Source organism: Equus quagga, chromosome 3 (genome assembly GCF_021613505.1).
Source record: "Equus quagga isolate Etosha38 chromosome 3, UCLA_HA_Equagga_1.0, whole genome shotgun sequence".
Classification (NCBI taxonomy): Eukaryota; Metazoa; Chordata; class Mammalia; order Perissodactyla; family Equidae; genus Equus; species Equus quagga.
This window is the reverse complement of record NC_060269.1, coordinates 100,142,956-100,155,265: the sequence shown is the minus strand read 5'-3', so window position 1 is coordinate 100,155,265 and position 12,310 is coordinate 100,142,956. Positions and strand designations below refer to the sequence as shown.

Genomic DNA, 12,310 nt, shown 5'->3' with positions numbered 1-12,310 from the left:
CTCTGTCTCTTCCCGTTTGTTGTAATTGCTGATGTACGTTAGGGAGTGAGAGCTCCCCCTAGAGGCCTTCCTGACTCCCAGTTTAGTTAAGGTTTCTTTAATTTCCACAAGGGATAAACAAAAGTAATATACATAAAATAACAGCATAACAAAATAGTATAAGAAACTTACAGAGAATGATTTTTGCTGTTTTTATCCTAGAGTTCCTCATGGAATCACATTTTGACTTCTGCCCTTTATTTCTGACAGTGGATTCACTATCCCCCTTCTTCTGACTCCACCTTTGGATGCATTTCAGGTCTGATGACAGTTGCAAGATAAAAAAGAATAGCAGGGCCTTCAGTTTCTGTAGAAAATTTGAACTTGGGAACTTCTAGACTGGGTAATGTCTGGTTTATTAGGTCTTTACCATGATTAAAAATGAATTCCCGGGCTGGCCCGGTGGCACAGCCGTTAAATTTGCACGTATTGCTTCGGCAGCCTGGAGTTCCCTGGTTCAGATCCCTGGTGCGGAGATGGCACCGCTTGGCACGCCATGCTGTGGTAGGCGTCCCACATATAAAGTAGAGGAAGATGGGCACAGATGTTAGCTCAGGGCCAGGCTTCCTCAGCAAAAAGCGGAGGATCGGCAGCAGTTAGCTCAGGGCCAATCTTCCTAAAAAAAAAAATAGAATTCCTCTGGGCATTTCTACACTGCCTTTGTCCCTAGCTAGATGAGCCTTCTAGCAGAGTACATGGCACTCTAGCAGAGTGTGTGCCAGGTGTAGTGCATACAAAGTTAATTAAGCTATAGTCATTGCTGAACAGAAACCTACACAGTGTGGTAACTTCTACATAACATTGTAGGGGCAGAAAATTTTCCTCTTCCCTTCTAGGTTCTTTGGCTGTTCTAATAATTAAATTGACATAAAACAGAGTACCCAGACACAAACAAATTTAATTCCATATATATGGGAGTCCCATAAAAATGTGAGACGCAAAGAAGTGACCAAAGCAGGAAGCTTTTACTGTATACCTTTTAGAAAGACAAATTTGTGAAGAATTGACAAGACAAAGGGGTTTAGGCTTGGGGTTGTGAATTGGTGAAGAAGTAACAGGGCTTATTTTCACAGCCTTCTCAGCCCTAAATTCCCTATCTCTGGTGATAGGATGCCTTTTACCCTCTTGGTACAGGGAGGGTACCTTTCACAGAGATTTATCTCCTCCTTTCAGCGGGGACAAAGGGTCAGTGTCCTGTTTCTTCAGTACAGTGTAAAAAGCGTGCACCACAGTTTCTTAACTACTTAATTCAAAATAATATGCCAAAGTGGCATATTTTGGGCGGGGGAGCGTATTCTGCTCCCCTTCAGCGTAAGCGGGCATCCAAATAAAATGGAGAGGGGTATGAGAGATCAGGAATGGCTTCCCGTGAGGTGGCGCCTATCTAAATTCCCATCCCAATTGCACTTACTGGCTTCGAGACTTTAAACAAGTAGCCTCACTGTGCTTGTTTCCTCACTGATAAATGGGGCCAACGGTGGGATCTCAGCAGTGGATTGTTAGTTAATTCATGAAAAGTGATCGAAACAGCGCCTGGCACACAGTAAGAGTAAAATACATTTCCTGAGGCCTGGGTTACCCAGAGGCACTTAGGCTGACGGTCATCCTCCAGGCTGAGAAGGTAGGATAATCCGTTTGATTTTTCTACTACACACTGCTTCTCCCCTGACAAGTTCAAAATGTTAAGTCCAACCAATTCTGTCCAGACGCTCTGTTTACCTCCAGGAGCCCCGCTGGAGAAGCGGGTTCTCCAAAGCCCGGCCGGCCCCCCGCCTCCTTGGGACGAGGGCAGGCGGCGACCTCCGCGCTCGGGCGCCAGCCCTGGGCCCCCACGCGTCTCTGGAACAGCCCCCACCCCCGAGTAGCGGGCAGAGGTGCGCGCGGCCCCGCCCCCTGCCCGCGCGGCTCCGCCCCCTGCCCGCGCGTATCCCGACGTGCCGGGCGCGCACGCAAGGGCTCCGCCCGAAGCCGGCGAAGGCGCGGGGGCCCGAACGGGTCTCGCCGGCTGCTGGGGGGGAGGGGGCGTGGCTTCCCCGCTGGGCGGGAGGCTAGCTGCAGTTCCGCCCCCATCGGCCGCTGCCTCCTCACGCCAACACCAAACCCCAGACCCGCCGGCGGGAAAGCGAGCGGTGCGCGGGAGTCTAGCCTGCGGGTCCAGGCAGGTTCTGCCGCGGCTCGAGCCCCAGCGCGCACCTGTGGCCCCTTCCAGCCCTCGCTGCTTGACGCGCTTGGGGCGCCCCACGCGAGGAATGGCCACCCCACCCAAGAAGAGCTGCTTGTCTCCCACGACCGGCCCTCAGAGGACCCGCATCAAGAAAGTCTCCATCGAAGGGAACATCGGTAAGGAGCCCCAGGAAATGTGGGCCCCAGAGCAGGGGATTCAGGGCGGCGGCGGAGGACGCGCCCCTTCGCTGCATCTCAGCCGCTCCTCAGAGAGGGCTTTCTGCCAGCCTGGTGGTGCGGCCGCGGCCTCGGATTCCCTTGCCGCCGAGAGCATCCTTCCCTGCCCGTGCCTGCTGCCCTCCCGGGCCCGAGGGTGGGCCCCCCTGGGCGTCCGCTCGCCGAGCCGGCGGGCCTGCCTTGGGCGCTGTGGCTGCTGCCTCCTTTTTGTTGGGATTGTGCAAAGGGAAGGGTTGGTTTGGTTTGTTTTGTTTTTTGAGGCGGGGTGTGTGTCACTTCCTGAGGTGTAATTTACATACGTTAAAGGATCCCTTTTATGTTGCGCTCTTCTATATGGTTTGACGAACGTATAATGTCCGTTTTACTACCACCACGATCTAGATTCAGAACATTCCTATCACCTCGAAAAATTCCCTCCTTCCCTTTTGTAGTCAGCCCCCTCTCCCTGTCCCCAGGAGACCACTGATCTGGTTTCTATCCCTGTAAGTTTTGCCTTTTCCAGAATGTCGTATAAACGGAATCGTAGAGTATGTAACCTCTTGTGTCTTGCTGCTTTAACATTTTAGATTTATTCATGTTGCTTGTATCCATAGTTTGTTCTTTTTTATTGCTGAGTAGTGTTCCATTGCATGGATTTACCACAGTCGATCTCTTCCCTAGTTGTGGACTTTTGGATTGTTTCCAGTTTTTATCGATTATGAATAAAATTGCTGTAAACATTTGGGTAAAGAGTTTTTAAATGATCTTAACAGTGTGAAGTTCCTCATTCCCTATTTCATTTCCAAGTAAACATTGGGTTATGATTCAAAGACCACAGCTGTTTCTGTTCTTAACCCAGATGGGGGCATACTACACCATGCATGTCATTTTGCAAGATGCATCTGATCTTCCAGTTCATCTGTATTTCCTACCACAGGAAACCTGTGCCTGACACTAACTGTTTGATAGAATTGTTTTGGCTTCAGGTTGGGTACTGGCCATTCATGCATACAGCAAATTTTTTTTTTATTCTTACCACATTCAAAGCACTTGTATTTCTTTAAAAAGCCAAGGCAAGCAGATGCTCTAGCAGCATTCCAAGGAACAGAAAAAAGCTGAACACAGAGGTCATCTTGTTTCGTTGGTCCAGTGTTAAGTCACCAGTGGAAAAGATCCACATAATAGACTCTCCTTTCCTCTTAGCAGGGTAAGGTCTTTGAAGGTGAATGTTTACGGATATGATTCCTCACAACTACTTATTGGATAAAGACCATATATGAAGACAGGAGAAAGTAGTTGAACAAAGCCATTTGAAAAGTAAATTTGAATGAACAACCCCTCAGATCAGTACCACAATGAATTAATCCCCTTCCCTTTCTTAAATCCAGTTAAGCAATCTATTGTATCTAGAGATATACTACCCCCCAAGCATCTTTAATCGCCCCAGTACCTGAAATAATTTCCTAATGTGTCTCTCCATCTCCAGTATCTGACTACTTCCAGAGCAGTCTTTCTGTATACAAATGAAATTGTGTTATCCCCTCCCTGCTTAAAATTCTTCTCTGGCTTCCCGTTACCTACACTGGAAGGAGTTGTGTGCTGATGGCCTGCATTTGCACAACATTGTCCTGCACAGACTTGAAAAAACATTTTTAATTGGTTGCTAGCATTTAAAAATGTTGAGGCTTCCTGTAAACATTTAGATTCTTGGCTTTTCTTGACAAATCTAAAGATGTGGTAACCCTGGGCTGCATTTCTGTAAGACAACAATTTGCTATTTAGATGGGGTTTGTGCCTTACCACTTACTATCTTCCCTGACATTGAGGCTTTGTCACTTGCTGTTTATTACTGCTCTTGCACCGTTCATGTCCCCTCCACCTTATTTGCCAGACCCAAATAAGTGATAAATGTATACATTGCTGATCTGTGTGTAGAAGACTATTTTGTGATTCCTCTGGTCTTCCTAGAATTTAAACTTTACCTGGTCATTTTAGTTTTATACTCATGTAACTCATCTTCTCATGTTCTCTGCTACTAAAATACGCTCTTAGGTTTATGGAGGCCTTACTTGCGTCTTTTCATTTTAGTAGTCCGTACAGAATGATTTTTGACATCATAATGCTTGCTTTGGCATTAGTGATTCTGTTAGGTCCCATGACTTTTTAGTTTTAACATGAGTGCCCTTGGTTCTTGTTCTTCTTTGCCTTCATAGAATATTAATTTGTTAATTAGCTTATTTTCTTCCCCACAAAAAGTTAAGGAACTGAATATTAGTCAGATTGGGGACTACAGGTAACTATTGTTATTCTGCTTGAACTAAAGCATAGTTTTAAAGAGTAACTGACACTCCTCTTAACATTTCAGAGTATGACCACATGAACTTTTTCTGCTTATACGCAGTGTTAGAAGAAAGCTGAATGCTCTAGCCTTAAGTGGTTGCAGATTCTAGCTGTTTTTAAAGTGTTTCTTGGGTGCCCGTTGTGAACATCATGTTTTCCCTTTCTTCTTCCATCTGGCTCAGTGAGTGTCTGGTAATCATTTTATATGCTTCCACTTGCTATTCTTCGAAATGCCTCACAGTCCCTGTGCTTACCCTCTACACAAAATCTGTGATCACCAGTGTTTTTCCCATGATTAAATCTAATGGTCATCTGGTTTATCCTTAAAAGTTTTTCTCCCATGGTGGTATGACTTTTATGTCTTGCTTCTCAACTGTTCTCTGTTCTCTCTGTTACCTTATTATTGACCTCTCTCTCTGTTTTTTGTTGTTGTTGTTCTATGTGTGATCCTTTAAAGTTCTTCCAGTTTTTTCTTCTCTTCTGTTGCCCTATATAATGTCCTAGGTTTGAATATAGTTCTTCAAGTCAAAGGTGAGTTCTTCTTGCCCTCTTTGGATCTAATTTATAAGGAAGAGGAGGCTTCATTTGTAAGCATACTGAAGTTGCTTTTTTCTGTGTTTACCTATGTGTGTGTATGTGTTTGTATTTATATATATATATGACGAGAGAGAGAGGGAAACACATTCTGCTGACAAGAGATGTCTGGTATGACCACATTTGGTGACTTCAGATAGGAAGGGTGTGGTGGTCATTAGGAGTATTGTTACACCCTGTTAAATTCTGGGTCAAGATGTTCCTAATATTAAATGGAATGTATTCCTGGGAAATTTTAAAATAGTGGATATAATATGTCCTGATTATGTCTGAACTATACCCCCTACTCCCCCCGACCCATATCCCAGAAACTAATGAATGATTAGGGAGAAGTAAAGTACATACGACTTGTGTGTGTGTGAGGAGGATTGGCCCTGAGCTAATATCCGTTGCCGATCTTCCTCTTTGTGCTTGAGGAAGATTGTTGCTGAGCTAACATCTATGCCAATCTTCCTCTATGTTATGTGGGAGGCTGACACAGCCGTGCTAGGTCCATGCCTGGGATCCAAACCTGCGAACCCCAGGCTGCTGAAGTGGAGCACACGAACTTAACCACTCTACCACTGGGCTGGTCCCCATATGACTTTTTTTAAGGGTTGGATAGAGTACACAGAACCATGAAAGTGAAGCAGAGAAAACATGGCTATTGCTTGTAGGGAGTGTTTTGCAAAAATGTTTTTATAATTTCTGTCAGTCATAGTGCCATATGATAATGTGTCATATAATAATAATCGTAATCTTTCCCATTCTAAACCTCTAGGCATTGGATGCGTCTTTATATTTTATAGTTAATTTGGTGATTTTTAAATTGGTTTTAGATAGGAAAGATCTGAGCTTGTTTGTAAACTGAGAGAATAGAGCCACTAGAGAGGCAAATTTTGAAAACGCAAGAGCCTGGAAAACACTACAGTGTTTGTTTATCACAACAGTTTTCATGAGGAATGTATTCTTATTATCTCCATTGCATTATGAGGAAACAGGCTCAGAGAAGTTCAGTGACTTGACCAAGATCATCTACCTAATTAAGTGGGAGAATAGCCTTAACCACTTCTCACAAAGTTATCCTAATTGCTTGGTTAAGGAAAGTGAGTCTAGGAGTAGGATTTTTTTTCTGCCATAACACCTTGCCTAAAATGTCACCAGGTTTTTAATTCTTCTCATGGCTTTGAAAGTCTCATGGCTTTGGTAAGCTAAAAACAATAAGAAACAAATGTGTTAAATACAAGTGGGCAGGGACCCTTTTGGTTTTCATGAAAAAAAAAATCTAAAGAGAAAGTTTCGGAAATTGATTTTTTGGGGTATTATTTGCTATTACAAACTTTGTAAAGGTAATGACTATTTTGGCATTTTTTTCCAATAACTTTTACTCAGTTTTACTTTTCTTCTCATAACAGCTGCAGGGAAGTCAACTTTTGTGAATATTCTTAAACAAGTCTGTGAGGATTGGGAAGTGGTTCCTGAGCCTGTTACCAGATGGTGCAATGTTCAAAGTACTCAAGATGAATTTGAGGTATGAAAATAAAATTTAATTAAATAAAATGAAAATCTTTTGATTTATAGGAGCAGTGATATTTAATCTCTTGGGTTTTTTTTTCGTTTTCCAATAAAACTTCCAAATTTAGCTTTAAATCTATATCTTCATCTGGGCAGTAGTTACATGGATGTGTATATATATAAACATTCATTGAGCTGTGCATGTAAGATTTATATACTTCATTGCATCTAACTAGAACTTTTCTTTTTTTTGAGGAAGGTTAGTTCTGAGCTAATATCTGCTGCCAATCTTCCTCTTTTTTGCTGAGGAAGACTGGCCCTGAGCTAACATCCATGCCCATCTTCCTTTACTTTATATGTGGGATGCCTGCCACAGCGTGGCTTACCAATTGGTGCATAGGTCTGCACCCGGGATCCGAACTGGCGAACTCTGGGCCACTGAAGTGGAATGTGCAAACTTAAGTGCTACACCACTGGGCCGGCCCCCTAACTAGAACTTTTAAAGTTTTAAAAAATTAATTAGAAAGTTAAAAAAAAATCTAATGGCAAGTTAAATTCCTTGAGTGGCTTTTTACATTTTCTTGAAAAACAAAGACAAAAAAACTACCCAATAACTGACTTTTATTAGTTTACCTTTAAGCCTTTTGTCTTGGAGAGAACCATGTATCTCTCATTTATTTATTTATTTTTTTGAGGAAGATTAGCCCTGAGCTAACATCTGCCACCAACCCTCCTCTTTTTTGCTGAGGAAGACTGGCCCAGAGCTGACATCTGTGCCCATCTTCCTCTACTTTATATGGGGGACACCTGCCATGGCATGGCTTGACAAGCAGTGCATATGTCCGCACCTGGGATCCAAACCGGCAAACCTCGGGCTGCTGAAGTGGAACATGCGAACTTAACTGTTGTGCTACCGGGCTCGCCCCTAAATTTCATTTTTTTATAGCGAAATTTTTTACTGTATGTGTATGAAGGAGAGAGATCTGATTGCTAAGATTTTAATTTCTGGGATAATGAGAATTGAAATTGAAAGCAGTATAGCAGAAATCTTCAAAAATGGAACTGTGTGCTAAAAACTTGCTTGGAGCTGAGGAAGACAGGATTAAAAAAAAAAGTCTGTTTTTTAAAGTTTAGCTGTTGGTTTGAGAAATCTGGGAATAATTGAGTATTTAAAATGTAAATCGTGTATACAAGGAGGAATCACTAGCAAGATATTCTATAGGCTTTGAGGATATATGGTTTTGAATAACAAAAAATATTTTCTCACTTACCTTTTGCCAAGCATAGTTAACTTTAGGTCTGGGGCCCAGCTCAGAACAACCCAATCCTTAGAATAATCCAGGACTAAATCTTGAAGGGTCTTCCTTTCCATATGGACTCCATTTTCTTAAGAAACTGACATTTCAGTCTAGTCTTTGCAGAAAGGCAGAGTTAACCTTAAGTAGAATTTTAAAGTGGGTAAATTTATTTGCTTCTTTCTTTCAACATTTTTTTTTGACATATGATGTAACTATAGAAAAGTATATGAAGCCTATGTAGTTTGAAGAACAATTTGAAGGCTAATATGTTTGTAACCAGCATCCAGGTCAAGAAATAGAACATTACTATCATTCCAGAAATCCTTGTTTGTCCTTCTCAGGTCACAGTATCTCCTTCCTTAGGGTAATAACTCTGCTAGGGATAATCACTCACATAAAATAACTCTTGTGATAATAGTTTTCCTACTCTCTGAAAATAATTTGACCATACGTGAATATATCCCTTAGTTTTGTCTGTTTTTAAGTGTTGTATAAATGAAATAAACTGCTCTCGTTCTTTTTTGTCTTGCTTCTTTTGCTTAATAAGTTTATGAAATTTGTCCATACTGTTACTTGCAACTACTCCTTGTTCATTTTCATTGACGTATAGTATTCAGTTGTATTCATATATCACTATTTGTCCATTCTATACCTTTGATCCATTTTTGAGTGGTTTCTAGTTTAGTTGCTCCAAAAATAGCCATGTTATTAACATGAATCCTGTTGCACACATGCAAGAGTTTCTCTAGGAATAAGGAGTAAATTACTCGGTGGTGGGTTATGTGTGTGATGCCTGTTTTCCAAAGTGATTTTACCAGTTTACATTCCCCACAGTGTGCTCAAGCTGTTATTAGTCCATATCTTTGCCAATATTTAGTATTGTCCAGCTTCCTAATTTTTGTCATTCTCTTGAGTGTAATATCTGTTATGTTTTTAACTTGTATTTGCCTGATTGCTAATGAGATTGCGGTCCTTTATTTTATATGTATGCCATTTGGATTTCTTTTGTGAAGTCCCTATTCAGGCCCTTTTGCCCATTTTCCTTTGGGTTCTATCTTCCTCTACCCTGAATTTTTACTTCCCAAAGTATGTCTTGCGGCCTCTTTCACTGAAGTGCCCTGCTGAAGTTTGGTTACCTTTAGAAATGAGACACCTGTCTTCTAAAAATACCGCTTTTCCCTGTCATTTCTGGGGTCAACTATCAGTGCAGTGATTCTCAGGTGTTGCGTGGAAAGTAGGCAAATTAAACCAGTGTCAGAAATACAGAAGGGATTCTTTCATTGAGGGAATGTTAGACTAGATTGGATTAGGTGACCTCTGTTTAAGGTCCATTCTAGTTTTAGTATCATAAGCTTCTAATTCATATTAAAGGTATATAACTGATCTATTGGCACATTAAATGTCTCTGCTTCTCACTATACCTCACATTAACCAAGGGCACAGAAACCAATGTATAAAAACCAAAATGCCAAAAATATTAGTTTGCAGGGAGAAATGTAACTATCAGATTCACTGAATTAGGTCACTCCCTTTTCTATGTAGGCCCATAATTCTCACCCGGTGGAAAGACTTCGTAACAATTTCAGGGATTTGGGATGCTTTTTAAAATAACAAATGATCCCTTGGGAATTTAAACATGTAGGATGCCTCCTGGTTAAAAATGACTGCCCTAGTGTGTCCCTGTTAGTGTTGGGAGTTTAGTTATGTTGGAGAGGACAGGTTGAAAACATTGCATTGATATAAATGGTAAGACAATTTATAATGAAGTTCTCTTAATCTTAGAATCAGAGCCCAAGGGAATTAGTTATCTTAATGACAGATGTCATCAGACTATGACACATTGTGATGTGTCTGTCTCCATTTTAAGACTATTGGCTTCATGGATCTGGTACTCATGGTTATGGACTAGAGCATTTTCTTCTCATGTACTAGAGTCAAAATTCTTTTATTTAAAATTAATTTTTTTATTGCAGTAATATTGGTTTATAACATTGTATAAATTTCAGGTGTACATCGTTATATATTTTGATTTCTGTGTAGATTACAACATGTTCACCACCCAAAGACTACTTACAATCCATTACCACACTCATGTGCCTAATCATCCCTTTTGCCCTTCTGCCTCCCCCATTCCCCTCTGGTGATCACCAATCCAATCTCTGTTTCTATGTGTTTGTTTCTCGGTTTTATCTTCTACTTATGAGTGAGATCATATGGTATTTGACTTTCTGCCTCTGACATATTTCATTTAGCATAATACCCTCAAGGTCCATCCATGTTGTTGCAGATGGCCAGATTTCATTGTTTCTTATGGCTGCATAGTATCCCATTGTGTATATATACCACATCTTCTTTGTCCATTTGTCCCTTGATGGGCACCTTGGTTGCTTCCAAGTCTTGGCTATCGTGAATAATGCTGCGATGAACATATGGGTGCATGTATCTTTATGCATTCATGTTTTCATGTCCTTTGGATGAGTACCTAGCAGTGAAATAGCTGGATCATGTGGTAGTTCTGTTCTTAATTTTTTGACGCATCTCCATACTGTTTTCCTTAGTGGCTATACCAGTTTGCACTCCCACCAGCATTGTATGAGGGTTCCCTTCTCTCCACATCCTCTCCAACACTTGTTTCTTGTCTTGTTAATTATAGCCATTCTGATGGGAGTGAGTAGAATCAAAATTCTAAACTGACCTGTCTTTATAACTACCATGAAGTGACCCTACTATTACTATTAACAGATTTCATCAGTTTACTGTAATCCAGTCATGTCTCCAAGATGTTGTAGTTTGATTACCTTCACTGCATTCTGGTGTACATTCTGGTAGGGTAGCTTTATTTTTGTGTGTGTATTGAGGACTACTATGTTGTTAGTCCTCTGTGCTTCTAGGTGGAGTTTCAGACAGTGTGGTAATAGTATTTTGGGATAAGGAGTGGAGTGTGAGGATGGCGATGGGTAGGTGGGTTCCCTGTATCTTTGGATTTTTTTTTCTTGGACCTCCCCTAAACTCAAGATATGGGATTTTCTTCCTTCATCCTAGAGCCCTTCTTCCCCAGACCTATCCCAGATGTATCCCTTGGGGTTATAGTGTGAATCACCCAGTGTCTAAATCTCAGCTTTCTTAGAATGCTGTCAATAGTGAGAAGTAGCCTGTCTTTAGACCTAGTGCTAGCAAGGCCAGTCCTACTTTGGATATTCACTTAATCACGCTTCTTGACAGTTGCTGCAGAATTGGAAGAGCAGGGCTGTTGGTACCTTTGATCTCCTCCCCTACTCAGAAACTTAATTTGCACCTGCATGCTTAGCTTGTTTTGTTTTTTAAATGTTTTTTTTTTTTTACCTGCCACCTAGTGGCTGAAACGTTGCTTGACTATTGATAGGCTGCCACCAACTTTAGCAAAATAATGAGGCAAAGTACCTAAAAAGATTACGTAGTCTCCTGTCCCTTCCCCACCCATGGTAAGATTATCTTTAAAACATACCACCCAGACGATTACCAATTTTTATATTGAAGGTTTATTTCAAATAATTGCTTTTTTTGGGTGATTTATGTTATTATTTAGGCCCAAAGCTTTGATTTGATTGCTTCCTTTTAGCTTATTTTTGAGATATAGACTGTTAGGGAGACATTTCTGCTCTGTCATGTTTTTCTCATTGATCTGAATTCTTTTAGGAGATATTTGTTATTAATTGTGAAGTACTATTTTACTTTATCCAACACTTCTTACCTCTAAGGAGCCACTGAAAAATTAGTAACTGGGAGAAAGATGGGATAAAATATACTTGTCTGTGAAACAACAGCATATTTTTCATAGGTCATTCTGAAAAATTAATTAGGAATTGGTACTTCTGCTCGTATCTTTTTTTTATTTTTTTAGAAAACTTCCCTTTTATTTGTTTTTTATTTAAAAAAATCTTTTTTAAAGATTGGCACCTGAGTTAACATCTATTGCCAATCTTCTTTTTTTCTTCTTCTTTTTCCCCTAAGCCTCCCAGTGCATAGATATATATTCTAGTTGTAGGTCCTTCTGCTGGTACTGCTCTTATCTTCTGAAATCACCTGATGACTTTCGTTGGCTATTTTATAATTATCTTCTTTGGTAGACTGATCCTTTCTGATTGAACTTAATTCAGAACTTTTGCAATGTTTACAAGGTTAGACTA

General features: G+C 40.9%; 1 protein-coding gene across 1 annotated transcript in view; it reads left to right on the top strand.

The window, feature by feature from the left end:
• Positions 1–2,030: 2,030 nt before the first annotated feature.
• Positions 2,031–12,310, top strand: part of DCK (deoxycytidine kinase) — a 30,266-nt gene continuing 19,986 nt past the window's right edge. The window contains exons 1-2 of the mRNA XM_046657601.1: positions 2,031–2,379; positions 6,747–6,862. Of these exons, the coding sequence (XP_046513557.1) occupies positions 2,289–2,379; positions 6,747–6,862 (207 nt within the window). The 5' untranslated portion in view covers positions 2,031–2,288. The remainder of the gene's footprint in view (positions 2,380–6,746; positions 6,863–12,310) is intronic.